Genomic DNA, 20,555 nt, shown 5'->3' on the forward strand with positions numbered 1-20,555 from the left:
CAAAGCTGTCAGCCTCCAGAACAGACAAAACAGATTTCTGTTGTTTACAACCCCACCCCACTCTGTTGTGTGGTGTTGTGGCAACCCAAGTAAATGAGTGCATCATCCCTCCTTATTTCCCAGCAGGACTTAGTGTGGACTGGGGGAAGGGCGACACCGGCCTTGGGGATCCAGATCTGACTACCACACAGAGCGCTGTATTCTCGCTCAACTGGTCTCTCCACCTGTGGTTTCTCCTCCCCACTGTACATAGAATTTATTTATTCTGAACACATCCGGGGTGGGATTTCCCACAGAAATACCTTCGGCTCCCCTGATCCACCTACGCAGCAGGCGCTGAACAAAAGTGCTTTCAGTTAGCACCTAAGTCAGGGTTTCTCAAACATTCGTGCACAGCGGAATTGCCTGCAGGGTCAATTCTTGAACTTCACCACAAAACGTCCTCTTCAGCAGGCCTGGGGTGGAGGCTCCACAATTCACCTTTCCGGCAATCTTCTAGCGGCATCCCCTTCCCAGAAACTACTTACTCTTCTGAACTTGACATTTTGTCTAGCCCGGTCCTGCCAGGAATTCCCTGCTGCCAAGTCTGACCCCACAGTTAGATTAGGAAACCTCCCAACTTAGACTAAAGTTGAGAAATTATGCTATTTTTAAAGGGGAAGCTTTACTGGAATCAGTACCAGGCCTGGAGGCCTCTCCTAAAACACAGCTAGCTATCTACGTGGGGAGGAGGGGTGTTTCAGGGAGAAGAAATGACTTACGGAAGGACACAGCACATAAGAGCAGAAGCCGTGTCCCGCTAGCCCAGGGTGCTTTATCCGAATCCAAGGGGACCCTCCTCTCCCTGCCCTTTCACTCACTCCCCCTTCTTGTGACCCCAGCTGGTCCTTGGCATTTGCAGCTAATGCTGAAATGTTCTCAAGGGACTGTACAACTTGAAACAAATAGTGGGGAAAGAGGCAGGGGAATGAGGACAGGAGGAGCCAGGAAGCTGGGGGCGGGGCCTCTCAAGGAACCTGCACACGTGTACCACCACCATCCCTTCCTCTGACCCGCCAAAGGTCCTGCCCAGGTGAGCCCTCCTTGGAAGGAGCCAACCCCAGGCTTCCCTTCGAAATGACCAAGTGCTTCAGACACAGATGGGTTAGTTAGCTGGTCCGTGAGTGAGTGCCAGCTATCCGCCCCTGGACACGGAGTTTCTGCAAGAAGCCCCGATCCAGCCAAAGCTGCTGCTGTGTACCACCAGGCCAAGCGGTAGAGCTGGAGGGGGGTGGGTGTGGGTCCTAAAGTCTGCTTTGGGACTAAAGTCTGCCGTTCCTAGGTCTGCTGCAAGAAGCACTAGGACTCCATAGAGAACAGATAAGACTAACAGATTGCACAGCTGCTGCAGAGACTGAAGACCCCCCTGCCTTTTCGGGAAAGGTGAGTTAATGCAGTGGAGGACGGCGCTGCTGGAATCAGGATTGGCAGTTGAATTGAAGTTGTCCCAGCTGCTCCAATGTCAGTTGATGAACACCTGGACCCGATTCCTGACAGCTTCATCTTGCAGCCTCCGGCCTTCCACCCAGTGAGTAAGCTTAACACAGTGACTGATCAGCTAAATCCCAACTTGTATGTCAGTGATTGGGCTCCAGGGTCCTCGCCTTTTCAGGGACACTAACGACTAAGGGCAGCTGCTTCTCCAAGCTGGAAGGAAGGGCCTTGGTACCCTCCCAATAAGAGAGAGTGGAAATCCTCCCCCAGCTCCTGTTCAGCGCCCAGGAGACTTTCTGAAGCCCAGCAAAGCTCTACAGAAGGCCAAACTCCAGCAGGCACTACCACTAATGAGCACTGATCACTACCTTCCCCTGCTTGGTCCTTTCCTCCCTAGAGGCCTCCTCCATCACTCAGTTAATTAACACATTCTGCCAAGAGCCTGGGAACTAGAAGCCACTGTGCTGCTGGGCCCTGCAAAGCTGTGGGCACCATGCCATGTGGAGAGCCTGGCCTCTGGCATCTCCCCAGGTGCCTGAGTAATGGGCCGAAGCACCTGAATCCTCCTAGATTCCCATCCTCTTGCTTCACAGGCTAAGACCCACCACCTGGAAGGCTCCTTGGGGTGTGGGTGGAAAGGGACCCATACCCACCCCCCTCCCGCTCTACCTTGAGGTGATCTGGGCTCTCTGATTGCCACTGGGTGTTGACCAGCAATGCATGAAGCCTGGTCCTGTGACACTGCCCCCAGGTTCATCTGCTGGCCTGTGAGCATGCCTTCTGCAGAGCTCCCACTGTGTGCACATATTTGGAGGGAAAGACAGTGAGGCTCCAGTTATAAGGGGCTGTGATCTTAATGAGAAAACAGCTAGCCGGCTCCTCTATGCTGGGGGTCCAGGGTCAATCTAGCATTGTGATTTAAGTGCTCTGAGAACTCAGGAGAGGGAAAGCAAGAATGTGCCAGGATAGAGGGAGAGGAAAGGGCGGGAGACAACAGACCCAGAATAAGGGTTGAAAAGTGTGTGCATACTTTAGGAAGGCCAGAACCCCAGCAGGTGGCTAGTCTCTGTTGGGTAACCCTGAAGAGAGACTACACCAGGGTCGGCATGCTCCCAACTTCTCCATTCTTTTCCCAGCTCCTAAACTATGGACATTCACCAGCCCTCAGACATTTCCTTCCTGGGGGGCAGTGGGTGACAAGCCTCAGTGGGAACACAGCAGCCTGTTGGTGCTCTGATAGGGCAGTGATGCTGGATCAGGCTTCCCCTGGGCATGTGGTTTTGACATCTCTGCCCAAGAAAGGAGAGCTTTGAAAAGAACTGTGATGGTTCATTGGACTAACCACTTGATGGGATGTAGAATTGCCATGGAAACAAATCTCTGGACAAGCCTGTGAGGTATTATCTAGGCTCCATTAACCAAGGTAATGAGAGTCACCTTCAGAGTGGGGTGGCACCATTCTGGGGGCTGAATCCTGGTCTAAATAAAAAGCATGCATCAGGCTAAGCACCAGGTTTTGTCGCAGCCTGAATCCTGACTGTGTATACAATGTGACCAGCTGCCTCAAGCTCCTGCTGCCATGACTTCTTGCATGATGCACTGTACCCTGGAATTGTGAGGCAGAATAAACCCTCCCTTCCCTCAGGTGCTTTGTCGGGGATCTTGTTACAGCAATGACAGAAGTGATTAATCCAGGAATATTGGAGAGAAAACTGGTTGTTCCCTACAAGGACATTTTTCTCTTGAGAGTGTATTAGTTACTTTTTCTTATTGCTGTGAAAAAAAATACTTAGCAATAGCAACTTAAGGCAGGAAAGGTTTGTTTTGGCTCCCAGCCATTGGCGATACTCCCACCATGGTAGGGAAGGTGGTAGGAGGTGGCCACCCTCACAACTCCACAGTCAAGAATCAAAGACCTTGAATGCTTGTACTCCGCTGGCCTTCACCTTTGTACTCAGTCTGGGAGCAGCCTATGAGAAGGTACTGTCCCCATTTAGGGTGGGTCTTCCCACTGCAATTAACCTTATCTAGAAAACCCCTCATAGATGTTCCTAAAAGTATGTTTCCAAGGCATTTGTAAATTTCATCAAGCTAAAAGTCAACATTAACTTCACCACACCCACCTCTCCACACGGGAGCCTCTGACTCTACCTCCAGTCGGCCCACCTGGTTTCTCTCCCTTGTCCAGGTGGTTCCCTATGTCACAACAATTTTTGGTGGCCTGTATGCAGGCAAGATGGTCATGCTTCAGGGCGTGGTCCCTCTACATGCACGAAGGTAAGGACTAACTAGGGTTTGGTAGAGACCAGATTTAGGGGCATCAATCTGGGCTTCCTCTCTACCTTCAGAATCTCTGTGGGTCTCTGACCAGAAGGACATCTCAAAAGCCACACAACACCCCCACTAGGTTCCAGGTGGACTTCCAGTGTGGGTGCTGCCTGCATCCTCGGCCGGATATTGCCTTCCACTTCAACCCTCGCTTCTACACCGTCAAACCGCACGTCATCTGCAACACCCTCCAAGGTGGACTCTGGCAAAAAGAGGTCCGGTGGCCGGGCGTCACTCTGCAGAGAGGTGCTAGCTTCCTCATCCTCTTTCTCTTTGAGAATGAAGAGGTGAAGGTGAGTATAAAGGATAGGCATCAAATAGTCTAGAACTGGCACCATACACTATCCCTTCTCTTGTCCAGTTTTCCATGGCACTTTGATAAACAGCACTGTAGAGAAGGGGCTAGGGCTGCTCTGGCCCATACGGCAATAAGAACGTCCTAAGGCCCCTGTATCTAATGGCAAGAGGGATCCACTGCATGGTCAGAGCAAGCACTTGGAGGCCTCCTGCTTGCTAGGCACAGTACTAAACCCTTTATGAGAATGTGCCCATTAAATCCCCCCCACAAGGTCTGAGGCGGATATCTTCACAATCAGCTCACAGCTGAGGTGGCAGGAGACAGGGAGAGAGAACTTAATGCCCCGGCTTTGACCTCCAATATGATCCTAATAAAATGATGAGACCTTCAGAAGGCGCTACAGGATAAAGCAGCTGGTGGAAGGGAAATCCTAGCGCATACAAATTTCCCCAGCTTTCTGAGCCTTGGTTTCCTTGCTGTAGATGGGGGGGGAAGGAGAAGGATGACAGCGGTGCTGCTGCTGCTAGTGGTTGCCATGGAGACCATTGCTGTTTGACAAAGTTCCAGCATTTCAACACCTCAGACATTCTCCAGCACCTTTTAACTTTCACTTTTAATGATTCTCACTGTGTGTTATAGGAGTTCCTGTATGCCTTTTCCTTTGGGAAATTTTGTGTGGGCTTTGAAGGCTGAAAATGTATAAAAACGGCAACCTCTTTAAACAAAATAATTCCTAGGAAAAAATGCTCTCTACCGTGTTATGACTCTGCACACAGGAATCCCATTGTGCCCTCCTGAATTTCCTGATTCAAGAACAGGAAAGTTAGAGACTGACTAGACACACCTGACCCCAAGGATGAAAACCTATGATTCAGATCCAGACCCTGAGGCCACTGAGGGCCAGAGTTCAGTTGATAAGTATAGAGGTCAGAGAGGCACAGTGGGAAAAGAGTAAAACACCAGACCTTCCCTTCTGGGAGTGTATGAAGGGAGCAGGCCCATGTGGAAGACTGAGACACAAAGGGACACAATTATGGAACACCTCAGTGCAAATGCTGCTTCATCCCCCTTGAGGAATGAAAATTGTTCTTAAATTGTAATGGAGGGTCTGGTCTCCAGAAGTCCTTTTCCCGAGGTCAGGCATTTTGTTAACGGCCTCCATTCTGTCAGGGGCCTTGCTAGAAAACAGTCATTATCCTTATCTCTGGCATGAGGCCCTTCCTTGGTACAAGAGAGCTACCAGTGGAGTTACTGAACCTTTGAGAACAATAGATATTTAGATACTTGATGAACGTACTTTTGTCTCAGGAAAAATGCTGTAATGAAGTCAATGGCCCTTTTTGCCCTTGAATCATTGAGTCCGCTTTCATTCTTGCCTGTGACTAAACTGTTGTGTGCAAAAGGTGTAGCCTTTTCTCAATAACCACAATGGTAGCCATCCTGATCCACCCTCAGATCTCATCCCACCCCCAATTCCTACCCAACCACCAGAACTCCACTCATCCTCTTGGGACCTGAACCCTGACAAAGCAGGTCCCCAGCAGGTAGTGACAATGATGACAACTCACATTGGCTAAAAAAGGGAATAGCCCTGTCATGGGTAAAGAGGGCATGGACAGTGCTCTGGTCCCAGGATCAGCTCTGCCACCTACCAGCTCCACCACCTTGGACTGATTACAAAAGTTTATCTGTACAAAGCACCTGCCTTGCAGAGTTTGGGGGTGGGGGAGAACAAGTTAAGTAAAACCTAGGGAGGCATGCTTGCTAGTACCTGGGATGGATTCTGCACACAGTGAACAGTGGGCTGCTCTTCATCTGGGCTCTATCTGCTTCTCCAGGTGAGTGTAAATGGACGGCATTTTCTTCACTACCGCTACCAGCTCCCCCTATCACGTGTGGACACCCTAGGCATATATGGTGACGTTTTGGTGAAGGCTGTTGGATTCCTGAACATCAATGTAAGTAAGTTCTCTTGGAGCCAACACTGGGTCAGTGGTGGCCTCTGACTTCCCCTAATCTGGACAGGTCTGGGGCTGGATCTCTCACCCAGACTAAAGACTGAGGAAGGTCTCATATGGTCCAGCTAACTGAGAGAGGGGAAGTGCACAGGGGTGTCAGAAAGGAATGGGGTGAGGAAGAAGAGAAGGTGACTGCAGTGAGGAAGCCCAGGAGCCACAGACAAGAGTGTCCTGATGGTGGAGTCTGCTTGGCACTGAGGGGACAAAGGATTTGGCACATCAGGGTCCGTGCAAGCTTTTAATAGATGGATCCTATCTACCTGATTAGCTTATTCAAAATACAGCTAAATATGTGGCTCAGTGCCCTGACAACAGTAAGGTCCTAGGTTCAATCCCCAGTGCTGCCAAAAGATCCCTGGATTGATTCAGTAAATCTGAGGTGGGGCCGGGAATAAGAATGTTCTACACACCAGCTTTAAAAGGTATGAGAAGCCATCAGGGGCCTACAGTGGCCCCAAAGGCTCGCAGTTCCTTTTTGTTTCTTAACAGCCATTTGTGGAGGGCAGAAGAGAGTATCCAGTTGGATATGTGAGTTTCTTCTATTTTTATTACATTTATTTACTTTGTGTGTGTGGATACATGATGTGTCCTTGTGTGCATAGTGAGAGAAACACGCATGTGTGGAGGTCAGAGAACAGTTTGTCAGGGTTTTCTTCCCCCATGTGAGCCCAGGGACTGGAACCTAGTCTTCAGTCTTGGTGGCTCCCCAGCTGGGATATCTGAGTCTTTGGGGAACAGGGCTGGACAGCCGTGCACAGATGCCAGCTGGCCCCTCTCCTCCCTCACATGGTTGCACAGGGTCCCTTCCCTCACTGCTGTGGGTACCAGGAATAGGCCTGGCCCCCTTAAGCCCCTGAAGAGCCTGGGTTTGCCTCTCCCCCTTCTACCTCCAAGGCAACCTTGGGAAGATGAGTTGGAGGAGTCTGGCTACCTTCAGGGGCCCATGCTTCCCATGGGAAGACACTTTCTATGGAGCTTTAGATTCCCAGATCAACCCTGCAAGGTGGCTGTGGTTGGTGTCACAGGACAAAAATGGAGATGAGACCCATGACCTTGTTGGAGATGTGGATGAAAGCCCCACTGTGTCATTCCAACTCTTCCCCATTGCTCAGAGATTAGGGGTATCCTCAGACCCAAAGGTTCCTCCACCAGGAGCCCAGTCACTCACCTGCTGCTAGGAGAAGCACAAACTGTTTGTGTCCCTCCGGTGCAAGCAAAGTAGGAAGACCTCTTTGCCCAGGCAAATGCTAACACCCTCCCCTGCCTCTTTCTCCCCTTCAGCCCTTCCTGCTGTATAGTCCCAGGCTGGTAAGTGAGCTTCCTGGATCTGTAGTCTCATTGCAGCTCCCTGACTTCCTGGTTTCCCTTTCTTTGTGAAAACTGCAGCAATGGGAGGGTAAGGCAGCTGCAGTTTCATCTCACCCTCTTCACTCACTCTGCATACGGGGTATTTAATACTTCCCAGTGACTGGCCTAGTGCCAAGCATTAGGTTAAGGCTCCATCCAGTCCCAGACCTCCAGTTGCTCATCGATGGCACAGTACCAAACCACTGCATGCCCGCTACATACAGTTCAGAGCACATTTGTGGGAGAAAGCGCCAGGACACAGAGCACAGGCTGGAGGAGCCTGAAGAAGCCCTCATGTGTCTACAGCAGACACTCAGTACATGGGCAGTACTGAGTCTCCTAGCCACAAGCCTCTAGAGAAACTCACCTACCCTGGTGTCCCTGGGTCCCTGAAGGGAGCCTGCTGGTGAGGGATCCTGACGCCCCTGTGATCACCACCTCAGTCATTTCCATTTCTGTCAGGAGGTACCCTGCTCACGCACTCTTCCTCGGGGTCTCTGGCCCGGGCAAGTCATTGTAGTTCGAGGATTGGTCTTGCAAGAGCCGAAAGAGTAAGTGTTTAATTTTAAATAATTTAATTTTAAATACTTGGCAGTTGAGTCCCAAATAGGGGATATGGCCTCTCCTTTGTCACAATGTTTGGTTTAGGGAACAACCAAGCTACCCTACAAAGGAAGTATTCTGTAGTATTTGGGAGTCAGAACCTGTAGGCAGTTAGAAAATGGATGCTTCCTGCCTTCTCCTCCAGTGGACACTCAAACCCAGACCTGTAGCTTAGATCCATTTAAAGGAGAGGCTTCTGTGGCCCCTAATGTCACCCTGATCCCATACAACAGAGCCCTAGACTTGATAAGAGATTCCCTCTAGACACCCATCAAAACTCTGGAGCTGGAGATGGTTCCGAATTTAAGCGCACTCCCAATACAAATGTGAGGGCTGGAGTTCCAATGCCAGCACCCATGGAACAAGCCAGGTACACTCATAACACTAGCACCCCTGGAGACAGAGACAGAAGGAGTGCTGGGGCTTGCTGGCCTCTAGCCTCACTGAGAAACTGGAGCTCCAAGCTCAGGGAGAGAGCCTGCTTCAAAGGAATAGACGAAAGAAATAGAGGAGGACACCTGACACCCTCCTCTAGTCCCTGGTGCACGCGCGCGCGCGCGTGCGCGTGCGCGCACACCCACACACACACACACACACACACACACACACACACACACACACACGTAGATGCTGTGCTATATAATAATACTGTCTAAGCAAAGAATATCATTTTCATACTCACTTACTATTCTACACAAGCAACTTACATGTCCTTTTGTTTAATTCTAACAAGCCAAGACGAGAACAGCACTCTTATCCTTCCTAGTTTGCAGATGAGGAAACACACAGAGATTAGGTGACTCATCGAAGGCTGAAGCTCTGAAGCTACAGAGCATAACCCATGCAGCCTGGTCCTTACCACTAAGCTTGTTGCCAAAGCATTAAGCCACAACCTGACACAACAATAAATGTTACCTGCTGCTCTGATCAAGCTACCCCTGTTTTCAGGGGAATAAACTGAGGTTCCAGCTAGGTAATTGCTCTGCCCCCCTAGTCTTCCAGCCAGGGATTCAAGTATGATACCCATGTGCTGTCTACGCCTCTGTGCTGCTATACATCCAGGTGTCCTGCCCAGAGCCTGACACAGAAACTTAATTCTTGGAAGCTATCCGATCTTCCAGTGGCTCTCCTGCCTCCAGCCTTCAGAGATACAGCAGCCTGAAGGCAACAGGCTGATTCACTTCTCTGCCTGCTTCCTGTAGTTTCACCCTGAGCCTGAGGGATAGGACCACCCATGCTCCAGTGACAATCAGAGCTTCCTTCACAGACAGAACACTGGCCTGGGTCTCCTCCTGGGGACGAAAGAAGCTGATCGCAGCCCCCTTCCTCTTTTACCCCCAGCGATTTTTCGAGGTAGGTCTGAGCCAATAGTCACATCTCTTCTTGAGCCTATTCCCATAAGTGATCTGGAAGACTTTGTGCTGGATCCTGGGATGGATCAACACCCTGGGGCTAGGTAGCCAGAGCCAGCCCTGCAGGAAAAAATGTTCAGACATTGGCTGTCAGTCGTCTATACTGATGCCAGAGATGCTGGGCCCAGAAATACAGGCATCATGAATGCAGGTAGACCCAAACATCAGTTATCTTTAAAAGCTCCCCTAAGCTTCTAAAGGCCAGGTGTGATGGAGCACACCTGTAATTCCAGTCCTTGGGAAACTGAGGCAGGAGGATCAGGAGTTCAAGGCCAGCCTCAGCTACATAGGAAGCTTGAAGCCAGTCTGAGCTACATACATGAGACCTGGTCTCGAGTTCCCTTTATGAGAACATTTCCCAGTGGAAAGCAAGCAGCATTGCAGATGGTGAACTTTAACCCCTGGACCTGACTGTCTCTGATCACTGTGTCCCCTCAGTGGAGGAAGATCCCTATGGCAGTACACCAGGGAGGGTCTTTCTGGAAGCCTGCCACCAAATCAAGCTATTCTTACCAGGTACTGCTTCTATGCCAGGAGGGAGGGCTGAAGCTGGCACTCAATGGGCAGGGGCTGGGGGCCACCAGCCTGAACCAGAAAGCACTGGAGCAGCTACGGGAGCTCAGGATCACTGGAAGTGTCCATCTCTACTGTGTCCACTACTAAGGAGGGCTCCAAGGGCACCCCAATCAGAGAAGAGGAAAGACAGCTGTAGCCAGGGCCCCACAGTACAGCCTCACTTGCTGTCCTCATGGGACCAATGACCCATCATCACCATGTCAGGCCTAGTTCACATCCAGGTCACAAGCTTGAGTCTGCAAGGGCATCAGGGCCCCAGGGCTAGGGGAGGCTGACAGTTCTGTACCTCCTCTACCAGGAGCTTGGTGTCCCAGTTTTTCTAGACTATACTCAAAGGGGACAAATTTTATAACTCACAAAGACACACACGAGCACACACACACACACACACACACACACACACACACACACACACACACACACACTGCATTTTAATCTGTCAATTCTGAAAACAAGGGTCCAGGTCAATGTGGTATCTCTGCACTTGTCTTCAGCATCCAACTCTGTCTTGGTCCTCAGTTCACCACTCCATGGCGCCTTGTGGCTGGAACTCTATCCAGGCCACTGAGAAGGCAGGTAGAGTGTGAAAGATGAGCCCCAGGCCTATGAACAACATACCATCTACACTCACATTTCCATCCACATGCAAATTTTATCTACAGGCGTTCAAAAGTTTGGGAAGACTTTGACCAAAGTGACAAATACCACAGTTGCTTGCTTGGCTTGGGCCAGAGGAAAATAGCCACACCCCAGAAAAACACACTGATAATGGGACCACATTTTAGTCACCCAACCATGTAAACAACATTAATCTCTCATAAGATTTTAATATTGTCTAGATAGGTCAGAAGCCATACCATTTATGTTTGTATAATAGACCCTGTGATGTTCATACAGTGGCAAAATGTCCTAACAATGAATTTCTCAGAATTTCTCCCTGTCATAAAATGATACGTGACTGTAATTTAGCAGAGTGAGTAGACCAGGAAGAAAGGAAGACTGTAGAGGGTTTGACTGGACTAATCCTGGAAATAAAATCGGCTTTCACCTGAGAATGGACTTCAGATTGTATGTCCTGGAAATGTTTCTGTAATCCCACCTACATGCCAAATCACGGGGTGGAAGATGCTGGCAAAGCAGTCCATAATTTATAACTTGATACTCTAAACAGAGCCATTTTCTTCCCTTGTCCATTTACCAAGATTGATCATACATCTATCATGAAAAAAGTCAATAAATACAGGGAGGGGAGAGCTTTTTCTGCAAATATGCCTTTATCCAGGGAACTAGAAGTCAGAGAGAAAGATGGCTGAGAGGCAACCCCTAGACGCCAAGGCCCTGGATTCTGGGAAGAATCTGGGTCAAAGAAGAGATGGCAGATTGGTAGGTTGAGGTAGAGGGTGTGCAGTTTTCATGGCAGAAACAAAAGGCAGAAGACAGGCCACTTATCGAGGAGCAAAGCCTCTGCCTGCTCTTACATACCTCTTATAGCTTTAAAGTAAGCCCTGGAACTCTGTTGAGAAATTCTTTATTCTCCTTACAACTTTTCTCAGCCCTTTATTATATACCCACAATTATTTTTTTAAATAAACTTAAGGACTGGAGAGATGTCTCAGTAATTAAGAGCACTGGCTGTTCCTCCAGAGGATCCCGGTACAATTCTCAGCATCCACATGGCTGCTCACATCCATCAATAACACCAGTTCCAGAAGATCTGATGCTCTCTTCTGGCCTCTACAGGCACTGCATAAATGTGGCACACAGACAAAACACCCACATAAAAAAGGAAAATTAGCCAGAGGTGGTGGTGGCTAAGGCCTTTAATCCCAGCACTCAGGAAGCAGAGACTGGCAGGTCTCTGAATTTGAGGCCAGCCTGATCTACAGAATGAGTTCCACACAGCTAGGGCTACACAGAGAAACTCTGTCTCAAAAACCCACTCCCCAAAAAAGAAAGAAAAAATTTTAAAATAAACTTGTCAGCTGCCACACATATATATTTCATGATTTACACTAGCACCTCATGATCACTTATTGATATAATCATATTTACTTATTTAATCTACTAATGAAATAAAATATATTGAGAGAACTCTAATATACTATCTTAAAATTTTGGAGTAAAATTTATTTGGTGTCGATGAATATTAATAAACACATTGTGCATTTTATTCACTGACATTGTAATACAATGTATTACTTTGTATTGAAAGACCCCCGCGGAGGTACTTTCGTAGAAGGAGACCCGTACCCAGGAATCAGCGAGACCACGAACTTGGATGCAAACTGCAAGAGGCTTTATTGGAGACACGGGTACCCAGGGCGACTTAGCTTCTGTGAGGCCAAGCGCGCCAAGCCAAGGGAGAGGGGTCCTTATATAGCAAAAAGCGCAAGCGAGAAGCAGGGATTCTATTGGATAATTCAAATGAGGCGCAGTACAGAGCTATTCCCATTGGTCAATGTAAATGAGGCGCTACACAGGGTTATTCAAATGAGGCGAAGTACAGAGTCATTTCTATTGGACGGTTCAAGTGAGGCACAGAGCCATTCCAGACCAGCATATTCTCAAGGTCTGGTGTCTGGTACAACAGACTCAATTCCCCCCTCCGCATCCAGATGGCTGACCTTGGGGGCGAGGGCCTTGGGACGGAGTGTTCCCCATCGGGCGGGGGCGCGGGGCGGGGCCCCGGGCCGGCCCACCTGATGCTCGCCCTCGGGCCGGCCCACCTGGTGTTCGCCCTCGGGCCAGCCCACCTGGTGCTTGCCCTCGGGCCGCCTCGTGGGCTCCTCGCTCGGCCCCAGCCCCGGGGCGCGGTGCCAGGCGGACGCCTGGGTGGACCAGCTTTGGAGGGAACCAGCGGCCGGACGTGCGGCAGCGGGGGAAGTGGAGGCCGGCGGGGGTGGGGGTCCGGGAGGCGCAGGAGCGAGGCATCCGCCGCGCGCCCCATCAGCCGCCGACCGGAGGAGGAGGCAAACTTAAGAGTTAAGGGGCAGGGGTCTTTCAGTATCATGTTCAAAAATTGGCCTGTCATTTTACTTATTCATATGTATTAATGGCTTTTCTATTGCTGTGATAAACACCATGACCAAGTCAACGTTAGGAATAAAATGCAAGGAACCTTGGAGGATTTCATAGCCGGGGAGGTTGACTGAGGTGGTTGGACAAATATGCCAGGCAGGAAGCGCTTAAGTGAGAAGTTTTATTAGAAAGGGAAGGGAGGAAGACAAAGGAGGAAAAAAAGACACAGAGACAGAGAAAGGACAAAAGAGAAGAGGGAGACGGGAAAAGTCCTGTCTGCCCCAGGGGAACAGCCGGAAAGAGAGACGAAAAAGAGAGCAGAAAGATCGAGAGCATAAATGGGTGGGGGTCTTTTCTTTTAAAAGAGTCCTTTGCACGAGCATGCAGACTACACAGTCATGGAACCCTGGACTGACCAGAGTACTGCCTGAGTGCATTCTGCCAGGTGACAGAGGCTGGCCAGCATAATGTCTGGATCCCTACAAGCAACCTATATAAGACAGGGTTTATTTGAACTTATGGTCCAGACGGATGAGTTTGTCATGGCAAGAAACAGCAGGCATAAAAAAATAAAAAATAAAATAAAATAAAAAAGAAACAGCAGGCATGATGGCAAGATGAGAGCTCACATCTTGAACTGTGCAAGCACGAAGCATGCTGGGAGAGCAAACTCAAAATGTCAGGAGTCTTTAAACTCCCAAAGTCATCCCACAGTGAGATGCTTCCTCCAACAAGGCTATACCTTCTGAGCCTCCCCAAGCAGCACCACCCCACTCACAGAGATCCAAGTATTCCAACATCTGAACTGTGGGGAACATTCTCATTCAACCCACCAAATCACGCACATATTGGACTCTTCACTGCTGTGACAATTTAAGAAACAGTTTAAGGAGAGGGGGTTTATATTGTCCACAGTTTTAGCGTTTTCCACACATGGTGAAGAGCACACGGGACAGCTACTCACATCACAACAGCCAGGAAGCCCGGGGTGGGGGTGGGGTGTGCCCACACTAGCCAGCTTGCTCTTTTCTTTTTCCTCCTAGGTGGTTCCCAGCCTATCAGACTATGGGGCCTACATTCAGGTCAGGTCTTTCACACTTAATACATCCTCATAGACAATGGGGAAGCACACTTTACTTATCTTCCAGACATATCCTAAGAGCATGAAGGAAGTTGAAATGAAATACTCAAAAGTTGACACAAGGGGACAACAGCAGCTGGTAGATACAACCTTGCCTTCCAGATAGAGGCACTAAACCCTCTGGAACTTTCCATAATAGCATCTGCAGTACACAGACAGCTCCCTTCTATAAACACCTTGGGCATGCCTAACACCAGAGTTTGTCTTTAGAAGGCATTCATGGAAAATGTCACTTGCTGTGGAAAAGTTCATTTTCCCCACTAGACTGGTCTTTGAGACCCAGGATGCCTGAGCAGCCCCAGTCCTGCAGGGTCAGGCTCACCCCTGTGTCTGGTGTAGCAGAGGCACTTGGGACTTCCATGTGGTGAACTATGGGGCATTTGGACTCAGCTAAGGGAGGAATGTCCCTGATCAGCTCTGTAATCCTGTCTCTCTCCTATTTTCTCTAACACATTTGTGCTTCAGTAAAAGTGCAGAGTAGCCAATCATAGTGGCAGAGGCAGGTGGATCTCTGTAAGTTCAAAGCCAGCCTGGTCTATGTAGTCAACTTCAGAACAAGCAAGGCTACAGAGAGAAGAAAAGGCCCTGATCTCAAAAAAATGTAATACAAAATAATAAAAGTGCAGTCCAAGGCTGAAGAGATGGATCAGTGTTCAAAAGAAGTTCCAGATCTTGCAGAGAATTCTCAGTTCCCAGCACCCACATTGGGCAGCTCACATCCACCTGGAACTCTAGTCCCAGGGGACTAATGCCCCTGGCCTCCATGAACAAATGCACAAATGTGCAGAGAACCATGACAGAAACACACACATATACATAATGTAAAAATAAATCTCTGGGAAATAAAATTGCAGTGCAACTTTAGCAATCTGAACTCTGAAACCCCTTCCATCAGCCTACAAACCCTGATTCACAAAGGTTCTGAAGGGACCAGCTCCCCCTTTCGGCAGCCATAACAGCCAAACACATATTTGTCTGACCTTGTCTTAGTCACTAAGGTCAGATGCCTGCCTCGTGACAAGGAACCAATCAGAAGTTAGCTGGTGGTGCTACCCTTTACGGCTCTGGGTGTGCTTTACGGACAAGGGTACAGCAATGACTCGCAGAGCATAGCAATCAACCTGGGAGGGCCTATGGGCGGTAACCATATTGGTAACCAGTTGACCAATCAACACAGGGCAAACCCTCCAAGCCTGGAGGCACACCAATCCTGAGCCTGTGTGTACTCCCCTTATGCTGCCCTATAAGATCTTTATGCAGATGGTTCGAGCTGTCTTTCCTAGCCATCCACCATGGTGGATGAATGGAAGGCCCGAGCTAACATGGGGTTAGCTCGTTAAACAACTATAATAAAGCCTCGTGCTGTTTGCATCAAGTTTCCACCTCCGCATGGTGATTAGGGTGGCCGAGATCCTGGGCTGAGATCCTGGAGGCCTGAGCTTCCAGGGGTCTTACAGTTCCAAGGACAAACAGGCTGAACTCAGTGGGGTGCAGCTCAGTCCACCAAAGGCTGGACTAAATCTGGAAATAAAATCTAGACTCTAGACGTGCATTAGAATGGACTTTGGACTCTAGCTCTTGATAACGCTTCTGTAATCTTCTTGACACGCCCAGAGCTGTGAGCTGTGCCAGTCACTGGGTGGAAAGAAAACACTGATAAAGAAGTCACTAAAGTCAGCTCAGAGCAGAGTAAAGAACCTGCTGTCTGTGGGAAAGAGACACAATCTCACATCCTAGGGGCAGGGCATTTCAGAGCATGAAATGTCTGATAATGTTTTTGTAGGCCTAGTACTGATTGTTAAATGGTGAGTTTCTTCCTTAAAAATTCAAAAGGATTAACTGGCTCAGCAGTTAAAAATATGTTCTGCTTTTTCAGAGGACCTGGATTTGATTCCCAGCTCCCACATCAGACAGCTCACAACTGTATGTAACTCCAGTTTCAGGGAATCTGATGTCTTCTAGCCTCAGCAGACACCTACACACATGTGCGTATAAACTCACACAGGCACGCACACACATACACATAAATAATAAGTTAGTCCTTTTTAAAAAATTGCAAAGGAGTTTCAAGTAGGTAATATCTAAACAATCAGTACTGAAACCAAAATACACACTAGTACAAAGATAAACAAGTGGTATGTTTTACCATTGTGGTTTGTGATTAATGGGGGAAATGGTTTATATGCCAACAAAAGAGGAAAGAATATATAGATTTTGATTTATATAATTGAGCCACTAAAACAAGCAGTGAGCAATTTTCACCCTCCCTGTTTGCTTTGTTCTCTGGGCATCCCCTGATGGCCTCTTTCCTGGAAGGAAACACCCTGAGTCACTTCCTACATTCCCCTGCTGTCTGACATACAAATGAGCAGCAACTGAGAAGTCTCCTGAGGAATTCTCAGTTGCCTGCAGAGGGAAACACACCCCAGGGGCGGACAGCTGCCATGGTGCTAACAAAGGTGATTACGAGAAAGATAATCTGTTTTTAATTTTTTACTGAGCTATACATTTTCCCCACTTCCCTTTAGAAAGAAAATCTTTATCTCTGGTCACTAAATATTTGTCTAATTAAGGCACTGAATTGCTGCTGTCCATGTCGGAGGATCAATAGATGGCAATTGACTTCAGGGGATCAGCCCACCAGGAAACAAAACCCTGATGGGTAAAACTCAGATAGGCAAGGCCCTGAGAGCCTCAGCCTCAGAATATTTCTTGCTACTGCTGTGTCTTTGCATGTTTGCTGCTGTTTGCTGCTCCAATTTTTCTCTGGTAGCTAGCATGCTGTGAATGGGTGTGGTGAGATCCCCACTGCCCTTCATGTAGTATGATCATCTCTTGGAAATACCTCATTCTACTGGGCATTTTTACCCAGGGATTATAATGAAGATGATTTCTTCTTAAACTGTACTGTTTAATTGATAATAATAAATGTTATTTTAAATAGAGTTTTGATGATTGAAAATAAACACAAGGAAGTGTCACACTATGAGTTTCACTTAAGGAAGTGTATGGACTGTAGTTTAGGTTAATGATTTGGAAAACAGTTGAGTCCCAGGAGCCAAATCTTGATGATGAAAGATGTATTCACAGGTTTTGATGTGCATCATAGCTGAAACAAAGTCTTAAAATGACTTCAGGTTAGGTTAAGATGTTTTGATAATAACTTTGAGGTTTAATAAAAGCCTTAGAAACAATCTAACATTTTATAAAGGCACATAGCTGAGTGAGGAACTTGCTAAGGTCAGGGAACAAGAACAAAGCCCAGTTACTTTTAGCTGATGTGCCTTTCTTGTTAGGATGGGATGATGCTTAGTTCCTTGTGTCCATTTCTGCCCTCAGCTTCCTGATATAAAAACTGTTGATGAGTATATGTACCCTGAGGACTTAAAATAGAGTTGACCAGTTCTTTTTCATATATCAAAGTTTAGATTTATGATTCTTCTAAGATTTCTTATAAGATTACCTATTGAGATAAAGAGTAAAATGGGTGAGGGTTCACTGACAGGTCAGAAATGGCTCAATAACAGCTTCATCACCAAGGCCCACAAAGGTGGGAACCTGGAGCACACTGCAGGCAGCTCATCAGGCTGGAAAGTGTTCTTTCCAAGGGACTAGGCTGGTCTAAACCTCTTCCAGGCAGCTTGTCTGGTCTCAGAGTCTGAGTGACTCTCAACAGCTTTATTGCTTACTCTGAGAGGGAGAGGCCTAGGGAATCTGATCAGTTTCCATCAGTTTCCAGGACTTCCTGAAGCTGGTTTTGCTTTTAATGTTTTTTTTTTTTTATGTATACTGGTATTTTGACCACATGTATGTCTGTCTGAGGGTGTCAGATCCCCTGGAGGCAGAGTTACGAGCAGCACCTGCCATGGGAATTGAACCCAGGTCCTCTGGAAGAACAGCCAGTGCTCTTAACCTCTGAGCCACCTCTCAGCACCCCTGAAGTTATTTTAAATTGTTGATCTCCCTGGTTAAAGAGCTTCCCTGTGGGATGAAATGTTTCAATTTCAGAGGAAACTGCTATGCAACATTCCCTGGGATTGAACACAAGTCATCAGGCTTGGTATCTGGTGCCTTTAACCTCTAAACCATGGTATCAACCCAAGACAGATAGGATAATGCAATATTCCATAAGGGTATTCAGCTAGGAGCTAAGTAAGCACTGTCAAATACTGCTAGGAATGTTGTTATTAATTATAAGCTGCTATTATGAGCACCATTCGTGTGTACTTTTCCAGCCTGGCACATTTTACCCTTTCTTTCATTGACCACTATCTTCCTTGTACCATTGGATGGTATGTAATTGCCCCTGTAAGCTCATAGGGAGTGGCACAATAGGAGGTGTGGCCTTGTTGGAGTAGGTATGGCCTTGTTGGGGTAAGCGTGTCACTGTGGAGGCAAGCTTTGGAGGCTCATATATGCCCAAGCCATGCCCAGTGTCTCAGTTCACTTCCTGTTGCCTGTGGATCAAAAGGTAGAACTCTCAGCCCTTCTCCAGCACCATGTCTGCCTGCCTGACACCATGTCACCTGCATGACAATAACGGACTAAACCAAACCTCTGAACTGTAAGCCACCTCAATTAAATGTTTTCTTTTGTAAGAGTTGCCATGGGGGCTGGAGAGATGGCTCAGAGGTTAAGAGCACTGACTGCTCTCCCAGAGGTCCTGAATTCAATTCCCAGCAACCACATGGTGGCTCACAACCATCCGTTATGAGATCTGGTGCCCTCTTCTGGTGTGCAGATATACATGGAAGCAGAATGTTGTATATATAATAAATAAATAAAATCTTCAAAAAAAAAAAAGTTGTCATGGTCACAGTGTCTCTTCACAGCAATAGGAAGCCTAAGTGGGGAGCTGCCAACCAAGCAGCCCTCTCTGGGTCACCACAATATGGCAGTTCAGACATAAGGTGACTTGAAGAAACTACACTCCAGCTATAAAGAACAAGGCAACCTCAGCTGCTGGAGCTACCGCTGCCATTACAGGAGGCTTTGCTCCAGGGATCGCCCAAAAAGCTTATAACTGGTCCTTATGCCGGGACAGTGATTGAGACTGGGTACCATTCGGTGATGGGTGGGAATTTTGAGGCATCTACATGTTTCTTGCCCCTTTTCTAGCTACAGAAATAGCCTGTTTTCCCATCTTTTCAGGACAGATAGGAGGCCTTTCTACCTCCCATAATAAAGTCTCCTGGATGGCCTTCTTGCCTACTTGTGGAATGCATGCTGGGCTGACTACAAAAACAAGCAGAACACGGGGGCTTCCAGCAATGCCAGCAACTACCTCAGAGATAGAGTTCTGTAGAGTCAGCAGGGACAGATCTCTACACCTGTGGCTCAGAGCCTTACATCAGGGGGCCGACCCTAGGGCCCTGCCTCCTGAAGTTCTGAGATCTGACTCCAGGGGGCAGAAGAGTTTTAAGTGTTCCAGAGAAGGCAGAAATTTCAAAATGCCTCCAACAGCTAGCTGATGGTGGTGCACATCTTTAATTCCAACACACAGGAAGCAGAATCAGGCAAATCTCTGTGAGTTCAAGGCCAACCTTGTCTACATAGTGAGTTCCAGGTCAACCACAACTACATTTTTGAGTCCCTGTTTCAAAAAGAAATCAGTAAGATTTTAAAAGCAGCCCTGGATGGCAGAAGAGTTGAGAAGGCAGAAGACAGCAGAGAAACTGGAGCTATTATGAAAAGCGAACGATTTTGAAGAGTCATTTGTGGAAGCCAAACCTTTGAGAACTTTCCTATTTGCTAGAAAGTACAGTGGAGTCACCAGGGATAAACAAGCCAAAGGTCCTGACCTGTATCACTCAGAAACTGTGACACTAGCTACTAGCTGTGGCCCACTGAGCCCACAACAGTAACCAAGCCTCTGACTCTGGAAGCTTGCAACCATGAGCCTCTGAATCTCAAAGATTAGTGCTATCTGCCTCTGGGCTTGGAAATTAAGCTGTGAGCCTCTGAAACTCAGGATCCCAACACTAAGAGCTGGATCTTGCCTGTCTGTGAACTCTCTCAGAAAAGAACACACACACACACACACACACACACACACACACACACACATACACACACACAGAGCCATCTGTAACACCAAGACCCCAGGTGTTTTAGTCCGTATTCTCTGTGAAGAGATCCCATGAGCACTGCAACTCTTATAAAGAAAAACATTTAATAGGAGCTTGCTTAAAGCTCAGAAGTTTAAAGCCAGGCAGTGGTAGCGAAAGCCTTTAATCCCAGCACTCGGGAGGCAGAGGCAGGCAGATCTCTGTGAGTTCGAGACCAGCCTGGTCTACAAGAGCTAGTTCCAGGACAGCCTCCAAAGCTATACAGAGAAACCC

The 20,555-nt window shown here is 48.0% G+C and overlaps 1 protein-coding gene across 1 annotated transcript; it reads left to right on the top strand.

Annotated features, from left to right (window-relative positions):
• The first annotated feature begins 1,498 nt into the window (after positions 1–1,498).
• Positions 1,499–10,142, top strand: Lgals12 (galectin 12). Its single transcript, XM_035441591.1, has 9 exons — positions 1,499–1,567; positions 3,662–3,750; positions 3,881–4,094; positions 5,938–6,057; positions 6,607–6,645; positions 7,399–7,425; positions 7,927–8,015; positions 9,270–9,420; positions 9,996–10,142. The coding sequence occupies exons 1-9, from the start codon at positions 1,499–1,501 to the stop codon at positions 10,140–10,142; spliced, it is 945 nt and encodes a 314-aa protein (XP_035297482.1).
• The last annotated feature ends 10,413 nt before the right edge of the window (positions 10,143–20,555 follow it).

The sequence above is a fragment of the Cricetulus griseus genome, chromosome 3 (assembly GCF_003668045.3).
Source record: "Cricetulus griseus strain 17A/GY chromosome 3, alternate assembly CriGri-PICRH-1.0, whole genome shotgun sequence".
NCBI classification, from domain to species: Eukaryota; Metazoa; Chordata; class Mammalia; order Rodentia; family Cricetidae; genus Cricetulus; species Cricetulus griseus.